Source organism: Puma concolor, chromosome E2, assembly GCF_028749965.1.
Source record: "Puma concolor isolate L17-30 chromosome E2, mPumCon1.1.hap2, whole genome shotgun sequence".
NCBI lineage: Eukaryota > Metazoa > Chordata > Mammalia > Carnivora > Felidae > Puma > Puma concolor.
Genome location: NC_141681.1, coordinates 54,667,193 through 54,680,883, shown reverse-complemented (window position 1 = coordinate 54,680,883; position 13,691 = coordinate 54,667,193). Strand labels below are relative to the sequence as shown.

General features: G+C 58.4%; 2 protein-coding genes across 5 annotated transcripts; both read right to left on the bottom strand.

Moving 5' to 3' along the window:
- Nucleotides 1–514: 514 nt before the first annotated feature.
- Nucleotides 515–2,109, bottom strand: ADM5 (adrenomedullin 5 (putative)). The gene is made up of 2 exons (XM_025914919.2): nt 1,192–2,109; nt 515–982 (listed from the first exon to the last, which is right to left on the bottom strand). The coding sequence occupies exons 1-2, from the start codon at nt 1,257–1,259 to the stop codon at nt 727–729; spliced, it is 324 nt and encodes a 107-aa protein (XP_025770704.1). The 5' UTR covers nt 1,260–2,109; the 3' UTR covers nt 515–726.
- A 421-nt stretch (nt 2,110–2,530) lies between these two features.
- On the bottom strand, nt 2,531–12,022 carry PRMT1 (protein arginine methyltransferase 1). Of its 4 annotated transcripts, XM_086690442.1 has the most exons (11): nt 11,870–11,956; nt 9,622–9,675; nt 8,987–9,088; nt 8,036–8,191; nt 7,831–7,894; nt 6,121–6,263; nt 5,266–5,353; nt 5,056–5,171; nt 4,300–4,450; nt 3,888–4,009; nt 2,531–2,834 (listed from the first exon to the last, which is right to left on the bottom strand). In XM_086690442.1, the coding sequence occupies exons 1-11, from the start codon at nt 11,903–11,905 to the stop codon at nt 2,751–2,753; spliced, it is 1,116 nt and encodes a 371-aa protein (XP_086546568.1). In that variant the 5' UTR covers nt 11,906–11,956; the 3' UTR covers nt 2,531–2,750. The 4 variants fall into 4 exon arrangements, with proteins under 4 accessions (XP_086546568.1, XP_086546569.1, XP_086546571.1 ...); XM_086690443.1 differs by lacking the exon at nt 9,622–9,675 and having other exon boundaries at nt 11,870–12,022; XM_086690445.1 differs by lacking the exons at nt 9,622–9,675; nt 11,870–11,956 and adding an exon at nt 9,318–9,405.
- Between the last annotated feature and the right edge of the window lie 1,669 nt (nt 12,023–13,691).

The window sequence follows — 13,691 nt, the reverse complement described above, 5'->3', positions numbered from 1 at the left end:
CGTTCTATCCCCGCCCCCTCGAATCCCAGCGTCCAATCCTCTCCCTCCGTTCGCTCCCTAGCCTTCAGCCTTTTTCTACCCGGCCTGATTTCTCTACCATTGGCTTCCCGGGTTCTAAGCCGCTCCTCTCCTCTGAACCCCAGGTTCTTGAGCTTCCCACTCCGCTTTGTCTCACTCTCCCTCTTTGAAAAACGAGGCTCAGCTTGGTACTCATAGCCCACCTTTGGGTACGTGTAAAGTCACGCGCGTGGGTATCGAGCCGGAGCGAATCAAAGTTCTACCATCCCGAGGAGGGAGGGCTACTTTGGGGAGTTGGGCCCGCCCACCAAAACCGCCCACGGAAAAAGCAGCTGCGCGGATTGAGTGGTGCGAAAGGGAAGCTACAGCAGATTGGATTCAAGTGAGACAGGCAGAGGGACTTCCGTGTGGGAAAAGGTGCACGGATAAAGGGGGAGAATATGTCACAGACTGAGCTCAGACTGGGAGGCCGGAATGGGCACAGACAAGCAGAGGCTGAAACGTGAAACTCGTTTTATTAGGCTCTGGACGATAGTATTCTTTGTACATGCTAGGTCCGGTGTGCACCGGGTCCAGCCCAGTCACAGCCGGGGGGAGACAGTTTCTGAGTGAGCCCAGGAGATGGAGGGCAAAAGAAACTTGGGATCGTGGCCCCAATACACAGGTAGGTAAGCTGAGGCCAGAGGAGGAACAGGGACGTGCCCGACGTCACCCAGCCAGCCGGGCACTGCGCTGGCCTCTTTTCTTCGGGCCAGGGTCATAGAGACGGAGCAGGACTCTGGCGTCGCGCTTACGGCGGCGCCCGTAGCTGTGGGGGTCCTGGGGCTCGCGGCCGGCCTTCCCTGAGAGCTCTTTGGTGGAGGCAGAGCTGAGCCAGTATATAATCTCTGGCAGGCGGTGCGTCTGGCATGTGCCCAGGGAACAGAGGCGCCTGCGGTTCTGGGCGACCTGATGCAGGGGCCGTCTGGGGAAGGAGCATGGGAGAAGACCGGGTTCAAACAGAATCCTCTCGAGAAAGGGGTCTCGGTGGGGTCGGGGCACCCAGAGCTCCGCCACAGGGCAGGCGCGTGTACAGATGACCATTCCACCGACGCGGAAAACCGTGGCCTGAAGAGGGCGCACGCTCCTCGCGGTCTCCTTCCCGCCCGGTCCCCGCCGCCACCCGCTTCTCACCTGCCCGCAGAGTCCGGGTCCCCCAGGATGGAGGAGGCGAGAAGCAACAGGAGGACGTGGGAAGTCATCGTGGGGTGGGGCCGGGAGTGGTCCTTGAAACCCCTGGGCGAAGCGGCCCGTCTGGAGTGCGGCCCCGCCCCCTCCCGACTCGCGCTTCAGCGCCAGTCCCCACTCCCCCGGGGGGGAAAACCGAGGCCGAGTCCAGGTCACACCACGCCAGAAGGGGAGACAGAACCTGGATCCCCACGTCCTGTCCTTGGCGTCGGAGCCCCACACGGGTGTGCTGGTCGCGCAGCGGCGCTCTGACCCTGGGAGGCCTCTGGAGAGCGACCCTTTTAAGGAGGGAAGAGGGGCGGGGCAGCTGACACCTGCTAGTGGTGACACAGCTTAGGGCTTCCAGGAAAGGGGTGGGGGCAGGGAGGCGCTGGGCTTCTGGGACTTCAACCTCAACCCATCAGGGACCCTGCCTTCGAATGGCCAGGCTCCTTCGTGGGCAGGACAACGCGGGGCATGTTGCAGAGCCACCCGGGGGTGTGGACAAAGGGAGTCTGGGCCCCAGAATAGCCGGCAGACACCATCCTGGAAGGGGAAGAGGTGTAGACAGGTGCGAAGAGCCACAGGGCCTAGGGCTTCAGCTGTACTGAAGCAGGTGTCAGCAGGGCCATGAAAAGGAAAATTCTGGTGGCTTAGGTGGTCCAGGTCCTGGGACAGCATCCTGGGGGACGAGGGGCTCTGTACACAAGGTCGTGGGAAGGGTCGGGTGTGGATACCATGCCTGCAGCAGAGGCTGAACAGAGGGTCCCTGGGGAGCTGAGGTTGGGATAGCCTCTGGGGAGGTGGGGAGGCCCTGTGGCCCTAGGAGGGGACCCTTCCCTAGTCCCCCAACTCCAAGTTCCAAGCAAGGCTGGGGAGAGAAGCAGACACCCCCTCCCCACAAGTTCTATCCCCTAACAACCCCCCCATGACTCAGTTTCCCCAGCGGCAGCAGCAGGCAGGGCAGCAGTCACTGCCAGTCAGCCCTGGCCTGGCCTTGGAGGGTCCCAGACAGGAAAAAACAGCCAGAGGAACAATGTGTGTGCTGGGGGGGGCGGCGGGGGGAAGATGGCTTTCTGGGAAACCTAAGGGCCCAGCTGTGCTGGGAACCCACACCCCAACCCTCCCCCAGCCCAGCAGGGCAGTGGAGCAGGAGCCCTGCCCAATGGGGACAAGTGGGGCCTCAGGGGGCATGAGTGAGGGGGTTGGGGGAGGACACAGGCCTGGAGAGGCGGACGGGGGAGGCGACCCTGGTGGAGGGTGTGGACGGCAGAGACCCCACTCCGCCCCCCAGGAAGCCGAGCCGTCCCAGCTGAGGATTTATTGGCGTAAATGCAACCATATAAAAACATAAGTTATGAAAAACACAGTCACGATGTGCCCCCCCCCCCAGCCCAGGCCCCTAAAACCCCCTTCTGAGGGAGGGAAGGAGAGGAAGGGGGAGCCCCCAAACTGCCTAAGGATGCCGCAGCCCCTGGGCCCGTGCAGGGCCGGCCCGGCCGGGGTGGGAGAAGCCGGGCGCCGCCTCAGCGCATCCGGTAGTCAGTGGAGCAGGACAGCTCGCACAGCTGGCCCTTGAAGTCCAGGTCGATGGTGAAGTCCAGGTCGCGCTGTGGGGAGAGGGCAGACGTGAGGGGCGCACGCCATGGGGCAGGCAGAGACCCGAACCGTCGGGAGTCGGGAGGCAGCAGCGGGGCGCGCGCTCCCAGGAGACCCCGCGGGGTCTTGTTTTGGTCCAAGGCCAGGCTGGAGACTCCCCGGGGCCGGACCCACCCTCAAACCCACCTGGAGCCCGGCCGAACCGGGCTGCTCTGTCTCCCACATCCCGAGATCTTTCCCTATCCCAAGCCATTGGCCTCATTGCTTTTGAAGAAAGCAAACCCCTCTCCAGCCAAGCTCAGGGGTCCCAACCCCGCCTTCCGCACTTCCTCTACTCCCAAGCTTCCGGGAAGCCAACACTTCCATGCTCCCCACCACCCCAGGACTCCCCGGAAAGGCTCGGGGCAAAGTCACCTATAACCACGATGGCGCCTGCCCTCAGTCCTCGCTGCACCTCATCCCAGGCGCCCGGGCTCCTCTCCCATCTCTGGGCATCTCCCTGTCTCTTTAGCTCACCGGGTGTGTCTGTGTGTGTGTGTGTGTATGTGTCTGTCTGTCTGTCTGTCTGTCTCTCTCTCTCTCTCTCTCGGTCTCTCTCAAGCTCGGTACCACAGACATTTGGGGCCAGAGTGGAGGATGTTCCGGTGTCCTGGTCACCGCGGGATGCGCAGCGGCATCCTTGCCACTCCCGGGAGCCACCAGTAGCACTCCTTCTCCAGTTTTGAGAGCCCCAAATGTCTCCAGACAGGGACAAGTGCCCTCTGGGGGGCAGCAAAGCTGCCTCTGCTGGAAGACCTCCAGCTTCCCTTGGAAAGCTGGCGTGACCTCGGGGCCTCCTCCGTCTGTGCTCCCCGATCAGGATCCAGCCCGGGCGCACAGATCCACACGTTTAGCCCAGGCCCCAGCCCTGGACTCCAGGCTCCAGAGCCTTCGACCTCCCATGTACTCGGGGTTTCTCTGGGGGTCTCCGACTCAACCTAGCTGAGAGGGCTGGGCTGCCGGGACCCCAGAACAGGCGGAGGTGCCCCTCCTGGGCCCACCCCCGAACCCCCGCAGCGCCTCACATTATTCTTGGCATTGGGCCGCATGCCAATGGTGCCAAAGATCTCCTCGCCCGTCTTCACGGTCAGGTAGTCCTCCATGTAGAACACGGTCTGCTTCCAGTGCGTGTACGGGGACTCGGGGCCTGGGGGGTGCGGTCGGGTCAGCCAGGACCGCCTCCCCCATCCCCCGGCCTTGACCGGGCCCTTCCCTCTGGCCGGCCCCTTGATGACCTTTACTGAGCGGTGACAGGGGTCACCATCCCCGAATCCCTTCACTCCCATCAAGTCCTGGAGAGGGACCTCGTTACTTTCACAGGTGGGGAAACTGAGGCAGGACAGGCTCAGGTGAGCTGGCAGAGCCGCGGTCACGACACGGGCTCCCTCTGCCGGCTGCTGTGGCACAGCCCCCACCCCGGCCCCGCCCCCCGCTCACTGGTGGAGAAGCCTGTCCTCTTGTGGCAGCGAGTGAACTCGATGTTGAAGTAGGCCACCAGCGCGTGCACGTAATCATTCCGCTTCACTTGCAGGCAGAAGGGGGAGGTGAAGGTCAGGTCTTCCACCTTGACAGTGTAGATGTCCACCTCCTGCGGGACAGGCTCCGTGAGCACCCCGCCCAGCGTTCGTTCGGCCGAAGACCCTGGGGGTGCCACGCGGCAGTCCCCAGTCCCCTCCCTCCCCCACCGGAAGCCCAAACTGGACAGTCCTACTTCCTAGAGCAACTGCTCGTGCTTGGAGTGTCACCCGTTACCCCTTCACCGGCGTCCCCCCGCCACGCTCGTGATGGCAGCCAGTGTGATGTGAAAACACTGGCAATGAGATCACGTCAACCCCCGGCTCAAAACCCTAGGACGGTTCCCCGGCACTCTCTCTGGCAGGGTGTCCGGCCGCCCATCCAGCTCCTGTCTCCACTCGCTCCGGACTTCCTCTTCCTCCACGTGGCTCTCGACCCACCTCTCGTGGCCAAGCACAATTCTAGAATCCACCCCTCTGTCCGAACCACGAGCGGGCTTAGCTCACAGAGCTTTTTGATGGTCAAGGTGGCTTCTCTGGGCCTCCGGCGCCACCTCTGGCTGACAGGTCAGACTCCAAGACAAACACCTGGACCTGAGGTCTTGCTCAGGCCCAAGTGGCGGCCCTTCCTTGTCTCCAACCCCGGGGACAACCTGGCCACACACTCTCCCCACCTCACCTTTATGAGGCAGGCATTGGTGACCAACTGCTTGGGGTCCACCACGTCCACCAGAGGCTCCTTGATGGCCACGTCTTTGATGCAAGACATGTCAAAGCCATATACGTTCTCCCACCCTGGGGAGGCAAGCAGGGAGGAGGGTGAGCCCGGCAGGGGGCGCTCAGGGCAAGCCAGTCCCGCCCCACGGGCGTCCGAGGGACCCAAACTCACAGTGGATCTTGTAGTCTTTGTACTGCCGGTCTTCGATGGCCGTCACATACAGCGTGGCCCGGTCTGGGAAGATGAGGCCATCGGGTGCCTGCCGAGGGGGAGGGGGAGGGTGTGAAGGATGGGGGGAGACTTGGGACACCGGCCCCAAACCTGGACAACTTGCGTCTCTCTATCCATCCACACACTCTATCTCCGCCCTGCCCACCTGGACTCCTACAAGCGGCCTCTTCACTGGTTCCTGGCTTCTGTCCTCACGCCCTCATCTAGGAGCACCTAACTCAGACCTGTCCTTCATAGGTTCTAAAGGATCTGCAGGACCCTCCCTGGCTCCTCTGAGAGGAGAAACCAAAGTCTCATGGGAGTGCTCAGGCCCCCTGCACGTTCTGTTTCTTCAGTCCACTCCCTGTCCCTCAACACACAGTAAAAACTCTCCTGCCCCAGGACCTTTGCACTAACTATTTCCTGGGCCCAGGTGCTCTTCCCCCAGGATGTCATGCAGCCTTCCCCTTGACCAGGTCTCAGTCACCTCCCCTTGGGAGGCCTGCTCTGATCTGAGCACCTGGAAGCATGGCCCTCCAGCCTCTCCTATCCTTCTGCCCTGCCATGTTCTTCTTCCCAGCACCAACCACCTCCTGACACTCCTTGTCAATGTCTAGCTCCTGGTGCCTGTAACATCCCATTTTGGCTCCGGGCCCTCTGACATCGGAGTGGTCAATCCCCTGTACGAAGTCCCCTGTGTGGGAAATATCTGCCATGGCTTTTGTCTTCTGCCCAGACCCCGACTGACAGGTATTCAACACGTGGCCGAAGGAGCCTGGCCCCAGCGCACAGCCCCCACCCCGCCGGGGGCCTCACCAGCCACTTGTCTCGGGCATAGAGAACGGTGTTGAGCATTGACTCGTAGAAAAGGCAGTAGCCCATCCACTCGCTGATAATGATGTCCACCTTCTCCACCGGAAGCTCCACCTCCTCCACCTTCCCCTTGATGATGGTCACCACTGCAGGGGCAGACAGAGGCACGTGCACCCAGCCCTGAGGAGACCCGTCTGCTTGCCTCTGGCAGGGGAGGGAGTCGGCAGGTTGGGGGGGGGGGGGGGCAGGGCCTAGGGATCCCACTGAGCAGACTGTTTTATCCAGGAAAGGCTGGGGGCTGCATTTGGGCATCTTCAAAGAACTCGACCAGCTGAAGCCACGCTCTGTGAACTCAGGGTTTTTTATTTCTTGTTTTTTAAGTAATCCCTATGCCCAACGTGAGGCTTGAACTCACAACCCTGAGATGGGAGAGTTGCACGCTCCACTGACTGAGCCAGCCGGGTGCCCCTCTGTTAACTCCATTTTAAAATTCATCCATCAGTCTGGATATTTTTAAGGCAGAAGCAGAGACACACACAGCAGGATTTACAGGAGAAATGATATAATGGTTGAAATTTGCTTCAAATGGAGACATTTAAAGCTGACTGATAGATACCTGGGGGCTCATTATATTAGTCTCTCTCTCTTAATTTATATATACTAGTCTCTTAAAAAAAAAAAATCACTTCAGGGGCACCTGGGTGGCTTAGTCAGTTAAACATCTGACTCTTGATTTCAGCTCAGGTCATGATCTCCTGCTTTGTAAGATCAAGCCCTGTGTCAGACTCTGTGCCGACAGTACAGAGCCTGATTGGGATTCTCTCTCCCTCTCCCCGGCTCGTGCACGCACTCTCTTTCAAAACAAATTAACTTAAAAAACACAACAATCACTTCAGTTTCTAGAATGCTAGGAGCCTCCACAGCCCGAAAACCCACCATCTTCTCATATTCTCTGCCCCTCGAACCTTGCAGGTGGGAACTTAAAAGCCATTTGGTGGGGTGCCAGGGTGTTTCAGCTAAACACCTGACTTTGGCTCAGGTGATGACCTCACAGTTCGTGAGTTCAAGCCCCACGCTGGGCTCTGTGCTGACAGCTCGGAGCCTGGAGCCTGTTTTGGATTCTGTATCTCCCTCTCCCCCTCTCAAAAATAAATAAACGTTAAAAAAAAAAAAAAAAAAAGGCAACGCGGCAACATCTACACAACTTGTATTTTTGACCCGAGCATCCTACTTTTATAAAACTGACCTCACAGACATGCTAGTTTATATGTGAGATGACGTTATGTGCGAAGGGACGAACATCTCAGAAGCTGCTTACATGTTCGCCCCCAGAGCCTGAATAAGAAAGCTGAGGCGGGAGCGCCTGGGTGGCTCAGCCGGTTAAGTGTCCGACTTTGGCTCAGGTCATGATCTCACAGTCCATGGGTTCGAGCCCCACATCGGGCTCTGTGCTGACAGCTCGGAGCCTGGAGCCTGGAGCCTGCTTCCGATTCTGTGTCTCCCTCTCTTTCTGTCCCCTCCCCTGCTTGTGCTCTGTCTCTTTCCATCTCTCACAAATGAGTAAACGTTAAAAAAAAAAAATTAAAAAAAACAAAAAAGAAAGCAGAGGTGTGTGCATCCAATGGGGATTGTCGAACCCCACTGCCAAGGGCCCCGGGGAAGTGGGAAATCACTCACTCCATCCCCACAAACCCATTCTCTTCCTGGGCTCACCATGGTCTAACTTGTTGGCTTTGACGATCTTCACCGCATAATCAGAGATACTGGAACACTCGATCTGGGGGCCCAGAAAGAAGGGAGGGTGAGACTCCCCCACTCCGACCCTCAGCCCCCCGTTCCCCTCCATCCAATCCCTGAGCCCTAAGAGGCCCCTCCCCGTCCCCAGGCCCAGGCCCACCCGCCTGCCCAGGACACTCACCCCGATGACCTTGCGGGCTCCGGCCTTGGCAGCGAACATACAGAGGATCCCTGTGCCCGATCCCACGTCCAGCACCACCTTGTCCTTGAAGAGGTGCCGGTTGTGAAACATGGAGTTTCGGTACGTGAGGGTGCGTACCTCATCTTTCAGCATCTCCTGGGGGGCACGAGACACAAACACGCCATGAGGGTGCCCGCGTCCCCAGCTGGAAAACGGGGCAGCCTGGCCCCTGACACACTGGTGGTCTGGAGAGCTAGAGCTCAGCCCTCCCACTTCTTAGTCCCCTTGGAAGAAGTCATTTCTCTTCCACATGCCTCCGTTTCCCTATTTGTAAAATCAGATTGGATGGACTAAACTCCCTCGCACCTTGGCCCGATTCTGTTGTTGCCTCCTAAGCCCTAGTGATCTCTGGCTTTTACCCACTCAGTGCTACTGAACTGTTCACTTAAAAAAAAAAACAGTGTAGTTTGTTATGTATATTTTACTACAGTTAAAAAAAAAAAAAAAAGAGTCCTTTGCAAAAAAAAAAAAAGAAAAAGCAGAGGTCCTCAGAATCCCATCCCAGGCGCTTTCTGGCATACCAGCTTTCAGAAGGTGCAAAAGGGTCCAGAAGCCCTGTGCATCCGGGAGGGAGAGGCTGGGGGGCAGTCCCACCATCGGACACTAGAGGGCAGCAGACACCAGCTGACCCTGACCTCTGGCTGAAGTCGCAGGGAGGCAGGCAGGCAGGCGCCCCAACCCCAGCCTCCCAAGAGCTAAGGGCTGAGCTCCGTCTCCAAGGCAACGGCTGGGAGAGGCGACCCCGGGGTGTGTGCCTCCTACCCAGAGGGGCGGCCAGGCCCGCTGCCAGGGGAGGCAGTGCGCATGCGTGGGACATTAAGTTCCAGCCCTCCGGAAGATGCACATTAACCCCCTCAAGATGCGGCAGCTTTTGGAGCTGCTCACACTCACCTCGTGAATGCCGAAGTGAGCATAGGAATCAAAGTAGTAATCTTTGGACGTCATGTCCTCAGCGTTGGGCTTCTCGCTGCTTTCTGCTTGGCCACAGGAGACCTGGGAGGGGTGGACGGGAGCATGGGTCAAATCTGGGGACTCTCCAAGCCCTCTCAAACATTCAGGTCCCTACTTCTCCCTCCCGAATCATACCATGGCAACCCTACAGCCCCCGCCTGCCATCTTGCCTCCCCCAGAACCCCCAAAACCTAACAACCCCACTTTCCTCTTCCAGGACCCCCCCAGAGCACCATCCAGGGGAATACCCCAATACCTCAGCCACGCCTACCATCTCTCCAGTTTCTCTGCCCCCGTCTCTAGCTCAGCCCACAGCTGGGGAGGGGAGGGGAAGGCAGAACTGAGGCAGACACGGGAAGGGCAAAGGGGGGCTGGAAATGGAGTTAAGGAAGTAGCCACAGTATTTGGGGAGGCCAGATGGGAGCCACAAACCTGCAGGGGGTTTGTGCTAACGGTTTGGGGGCACAGGGTGAGCTGGTTTGAAGCAAGAGGAATCATGGTTAGCCGGCTAGAAAGGGCCTGATGTGTGGCAAGATATATTTATGTGGGGAAGGGTCTCACAAAAGGATATTTACTTCTTCAAGAGGCGGCTGGAGGCTCATCCCATTAGCCAAGGTGGCTACAAAATTCTAGGAGAGAGTAACAGGGAGAAAGGATTAGCTACTGGGAGTGGCTAGGGGAGGGCCAGGCCAGGGGACCCCCAGCTCACAGGGGAGGGGGTGTCTCCTGCAATTTGCCTATTCCTTGGCGGGGAGTGGTGGCAGAGGGAGCAAGTAAAGAGGCAGGGCTGCTTTTAAAAGGGAGGAGGGGAGTGGGGGGAGAAGAGATGGGGTTCTGTCCCAGCTATGGCTGGAGAGATGGTGGCCCGCCCCCAAGTTGTCCCTCTCTGGCCAGGCACCTGACCATCCACACCTCCCCCATCCAGGCCAGAGGAACTGGCACCCGCCAGGCACACAGGCACTGCCAGCTGTCGCTCCCCCTCATCATCTAATCCCCCCAGATTATGTGACACTTCCTGACACGCACCCCCATCCTGGGGTGCCATGAGTAGCTGGCGGGGGGGGGGCTGGCAGGGTGTACCCACTGGGCATCTGCCACCGCTGCAAACAAGTCTCTTGTCTGAGAGGGTTCCAGAAAGGAGGTGTGGCACACAGGCAGGGCTGGCACCCTGGCCACTAGCTCCTGCCTTGGGCTCAGGGAGCCCCCAAACAAAACCAGCTGGAGCCAGTCTCCTAGCTAATTACCCTCTTCCCATGAAGGCAGAGTCTGGGGAAGGAGGCCAGACTCTGGAACCCCTAACCGGTCAATCCCCATCCCAGGACCCAGGCCCTAAACGCGCCCTCCCCCCCCCCATCCCACCACGGCGGCCTATCCGCCCGTGTGGGGCCAAGTCCTGAGACAACTTCTAAGGAAAGTACTTCCCCCACCCACACAGACCCTGGTCCAGGAGCCAGCCAAGGAGGATAGAGGGGTCATTGGAGTGACCCCAGGGAGCTGCCTGCCCCCAATGCTACAAGGGAAGAGGAGGGAGTTCAGAGGCCCCATCAGATTACATCTCTTCCAGATGTGATCATCCTCTGGGCCCCAAGAAGCATGAAGTCACAGACGTGACCCACACAGCTCCAAGCTCCACCCCCACCCCACCCCCAGCCAGTGAGGACACCTACCTATACAGGGTGACGGGTAAGGGGATTTCCCACTGGGACCCATTTCTGAACACCACTAATACCACGACCAGGCAAGTCCCAAGAGAGCCTGAAACAGCACCGAAGCCAACCCCACATGGCTGCACGAAAACTAAACCTTTCAGGAAACCATTTCAAGCCTCCAGGCTCAGGACCCTCAAACAGGGCTTCAGGAAGGGGGGAGGGGGGGACCATACCCCACCTTCGCGTATGCGCCGGGGAGAGAAAGATCTCCAATAGGAGGTAATTTATATTCCACCACATCCTTTTCATAGCAGAGACTCTCCCTCCCCTCGCCCGGGGAGGTGGGCTTTGGGGCACGCCCCATGAAAAAGATGTCCCTCCCACACACCCAGAAATGGCCACAAGGGGGTGCACGACGCCTTATCGGGAAGGATCTCCTTCAACTAGAGGCCCCCCCACCACCCAGAGGGAGGTCACAGGGGCATGCCCCATCCCCCCAGCTCCCAAAGTCCCGGGCAGGGGAGAATCCACGGACAGGAAACCGGGGGCCCGGTGGGAACCAATTCTTCCTCTTCCTCCAATCCCAACCCATGACGGCACGAAACCTGGACCGAAGCCTAAGCAGATGCCCCGGTATCAGGAACGGCGTTGTAGAGAGTCGAGCTACACTGCTCCCCTCGAGAGACCCTTTACTTGTCCGAGGAACCGAAGTAAGCCCACCCCGAGGGGTACAGAGCGATCCCGGGGGAGAGGGCTGGGGGCCTCGGAGGGAGGGTCGGAGCCTCCTCTCCGCCCCCCCGGGGCGCCCCTCCCCCGGTCGGGGGCGGGGCCTTTGTCCCGCACGTGGAGCCCGCCGGGCCACCGGGCACGGCACACCCCCTCCCCACCCACCGTGGCGCGGCCACGTGGGGGCCTGGCCGGAAGCGCCCCCAGCCCTCCTCCACGTGGGAGGGGGCACGACACCCTCGGCTCGACCGGGTGCCGCAGGCCCCCGAAAGCCAGGAAACCCGCATCTCAAACTGTATCCTGGGATCTGGAGCATGCGCTTTCCCCTCCGTACGTCCGAGACCCTTCAGCCCCAATCCGCCCATTCGGAGCCCCTTCCCCACGACGAAGGCACAAAACATCGACCCCAAAACCGCCTCCTACCCCCGGCGGCGCTCCGGGCGCTTACCTCCATGATGCAGTTCGCGGCCTCGGCTGCCGCCATCTTCACCCGCACCTACTCCTCCTCCTGCCGCCGAGACCCCCCCCTTTCTCCGCACTCCCCCGGGACCGCCTTATACCGGAGGGTCCACGGCCCGCCCACCACGACCCCGCCAGGAGATCTCATTGGCAATGGAGGCGGCCCGTCTGAGAATATCGCTTAGCGACTGGGCAAAGAAGACGCCCATCAAAGTTGACGGGCCCGCCCAGTCTGGTGTGCGGAGCCCCGCCCCCTTAAGTCGACGGGATGGGAAAGACGGTCCGTCTATCGCAAGAACTGCGACTATGATTGGGCAAAGTCTACCAGAAGTTCCCTCCCCTGCTCCGCCAAGCACCGCCTCAAAATTTCCCGGTGGGCCCCGCGCTAAGCAGACATCTTGAAAGAGAGCTGTCCCTCACCTAAACAACCCGCCTCTTAATAGCTGCTATTGGTTTATCTGGAATGTGACGTCATGAATACTTTGGACAAGCCCTGTCAAGCTGCTGGTCTCAAGGAGAATGCGGCGATTGGCCCACGAGGAGTGAGGGAGGGCGGTCTTTAGGCTCCAGCTATTGGCTCAAAGGAACTGTCACTCCTCCTCCCTTGGAGGAGGCTTCTCCAAGGAGCGTTGGGTGGCTTCTCCCAGCCCTATGGGAGCTCAGAAGAAACAAGGGAGTTTGTGCCCACTTACCTGAGGGACAGTGAGAGGCTCAAAGAAAAGGGGGGCTTGTCTGGGTCCGAAACAAGTCAGCTATAGGACTCAGGCCTCACGACATATAGCCACCTAGTCCTCTACCTGACTGTCCCGAGTTTTCTAAATACAACCCCGCTCAAGCCACTTGGCCTTTGCCGGGTCCCCGCCCCCGCTGGAATACTCACCTCCCTTTGCCTGTCAACTCTTGTACATCTTTCTGGGCACACCTGAGATGCCACCTCTTCCGGGAAGCTTTTCTCCTCTTGCAGAAAAAATTACTACAGACCTTCCTGATTTATGATGGGGTTACGTCCCTGCCCCCAATAAACTGATAGTAAGTTAAAAATAACGGAACTTGAAAATGCATTTAATCCACCCAACCAGCCGAAAATCATAGCTCAGCAATGTTTGGAATACTTACATTAGCCTACACTTGAGCGACATCATCCAACACAGTATTTTATACTTAAATGTTGACTATCTCATATAATTAATTCATCGAATGCTGTTAGCATGGTTGTATGGGTGCAGAACGGTTGTATGTGCATTGGTTGTTTACCCTCGTGATTGCTTGGCTGTGAGCTGTGGCCTAACATGAGAGATCACGAGCCCAGAGAAAGATCCAAATTCAAACTCAGAGTATAGTTTCTAACGCAGGGTGTACCCCTTTCACATCAAAAATTGCAAGTTGAACCATCATGAGTGGAGGACATCTGCAGTTGAATGAAGGTGAATGCAACCCGAGGAATACATCCATCACCCCACGAATTTCCTTCATGAGTCTTTTGTAGTCAGTACCTCTCCCACCCACCCCCACTCCAGAAGCGATCACTTTCTGTTTTCTGTGGCTCCAATGTAGCTTTTTCTTTTCTAAAATTTCAAATGAATGGAATTATACAGTATGTTTTCTTTTGTGTTAGTCCTCTTTCACTCAACATAATGCTTTTGAGAGTCATTCCAAGTTGTTGCATGTAACGTTTCTGCAAACTTTTTTATTGCTGAGGAGAATTCCATTGTACGGATGTGTCACGGTTTATCCATTTCCCTGTTGGTGGACATTGTATACTTCGGGGGGCTATGAAGATAAAGTGGCTATCCCTGTTCGTGCAGGAGTCT

Excerpts from the sequence above, each read along its gene's own strand:
- ADM5 (XM_025914919.2), bottom strand. The coding sequence starts at position 1,259 with ATGACTTCCCACGTCCTCCTGTTGCTTCTCGCCTCCTCCATCCTGGGG. Across the intron at positions 983-1,191 it reads GACCCGGACTCTGCGGGCAG|ACGGCCCCTGCATCAGGTCG; the intron begins GTGAGAAGCGGG and ends CTCCTTCCCCAG.
- PRMT1 (XM_086690442.1), bottom strand. The coding sequence starts at position 11,905 with ATGGCGGCAGCCGAGGCCGCGAACTGCATCATGGAG. Across the intron at positions 8,192-8,986 it reads CTCACTTCGGCATTCACGAG|GAGATGCTGAAAGATGAGGT; the intron begins GTGAGTGTGAGC and ends CGTGCCCCCCAG. Across the intron at positions 4,451-5,055 it reads CCAATGCCTGCCTCATAAAG|GAGGTGGACATCTACACTGT; the intron begins GTGAGGTGGGGA and ends CCTGTCCCGCAG.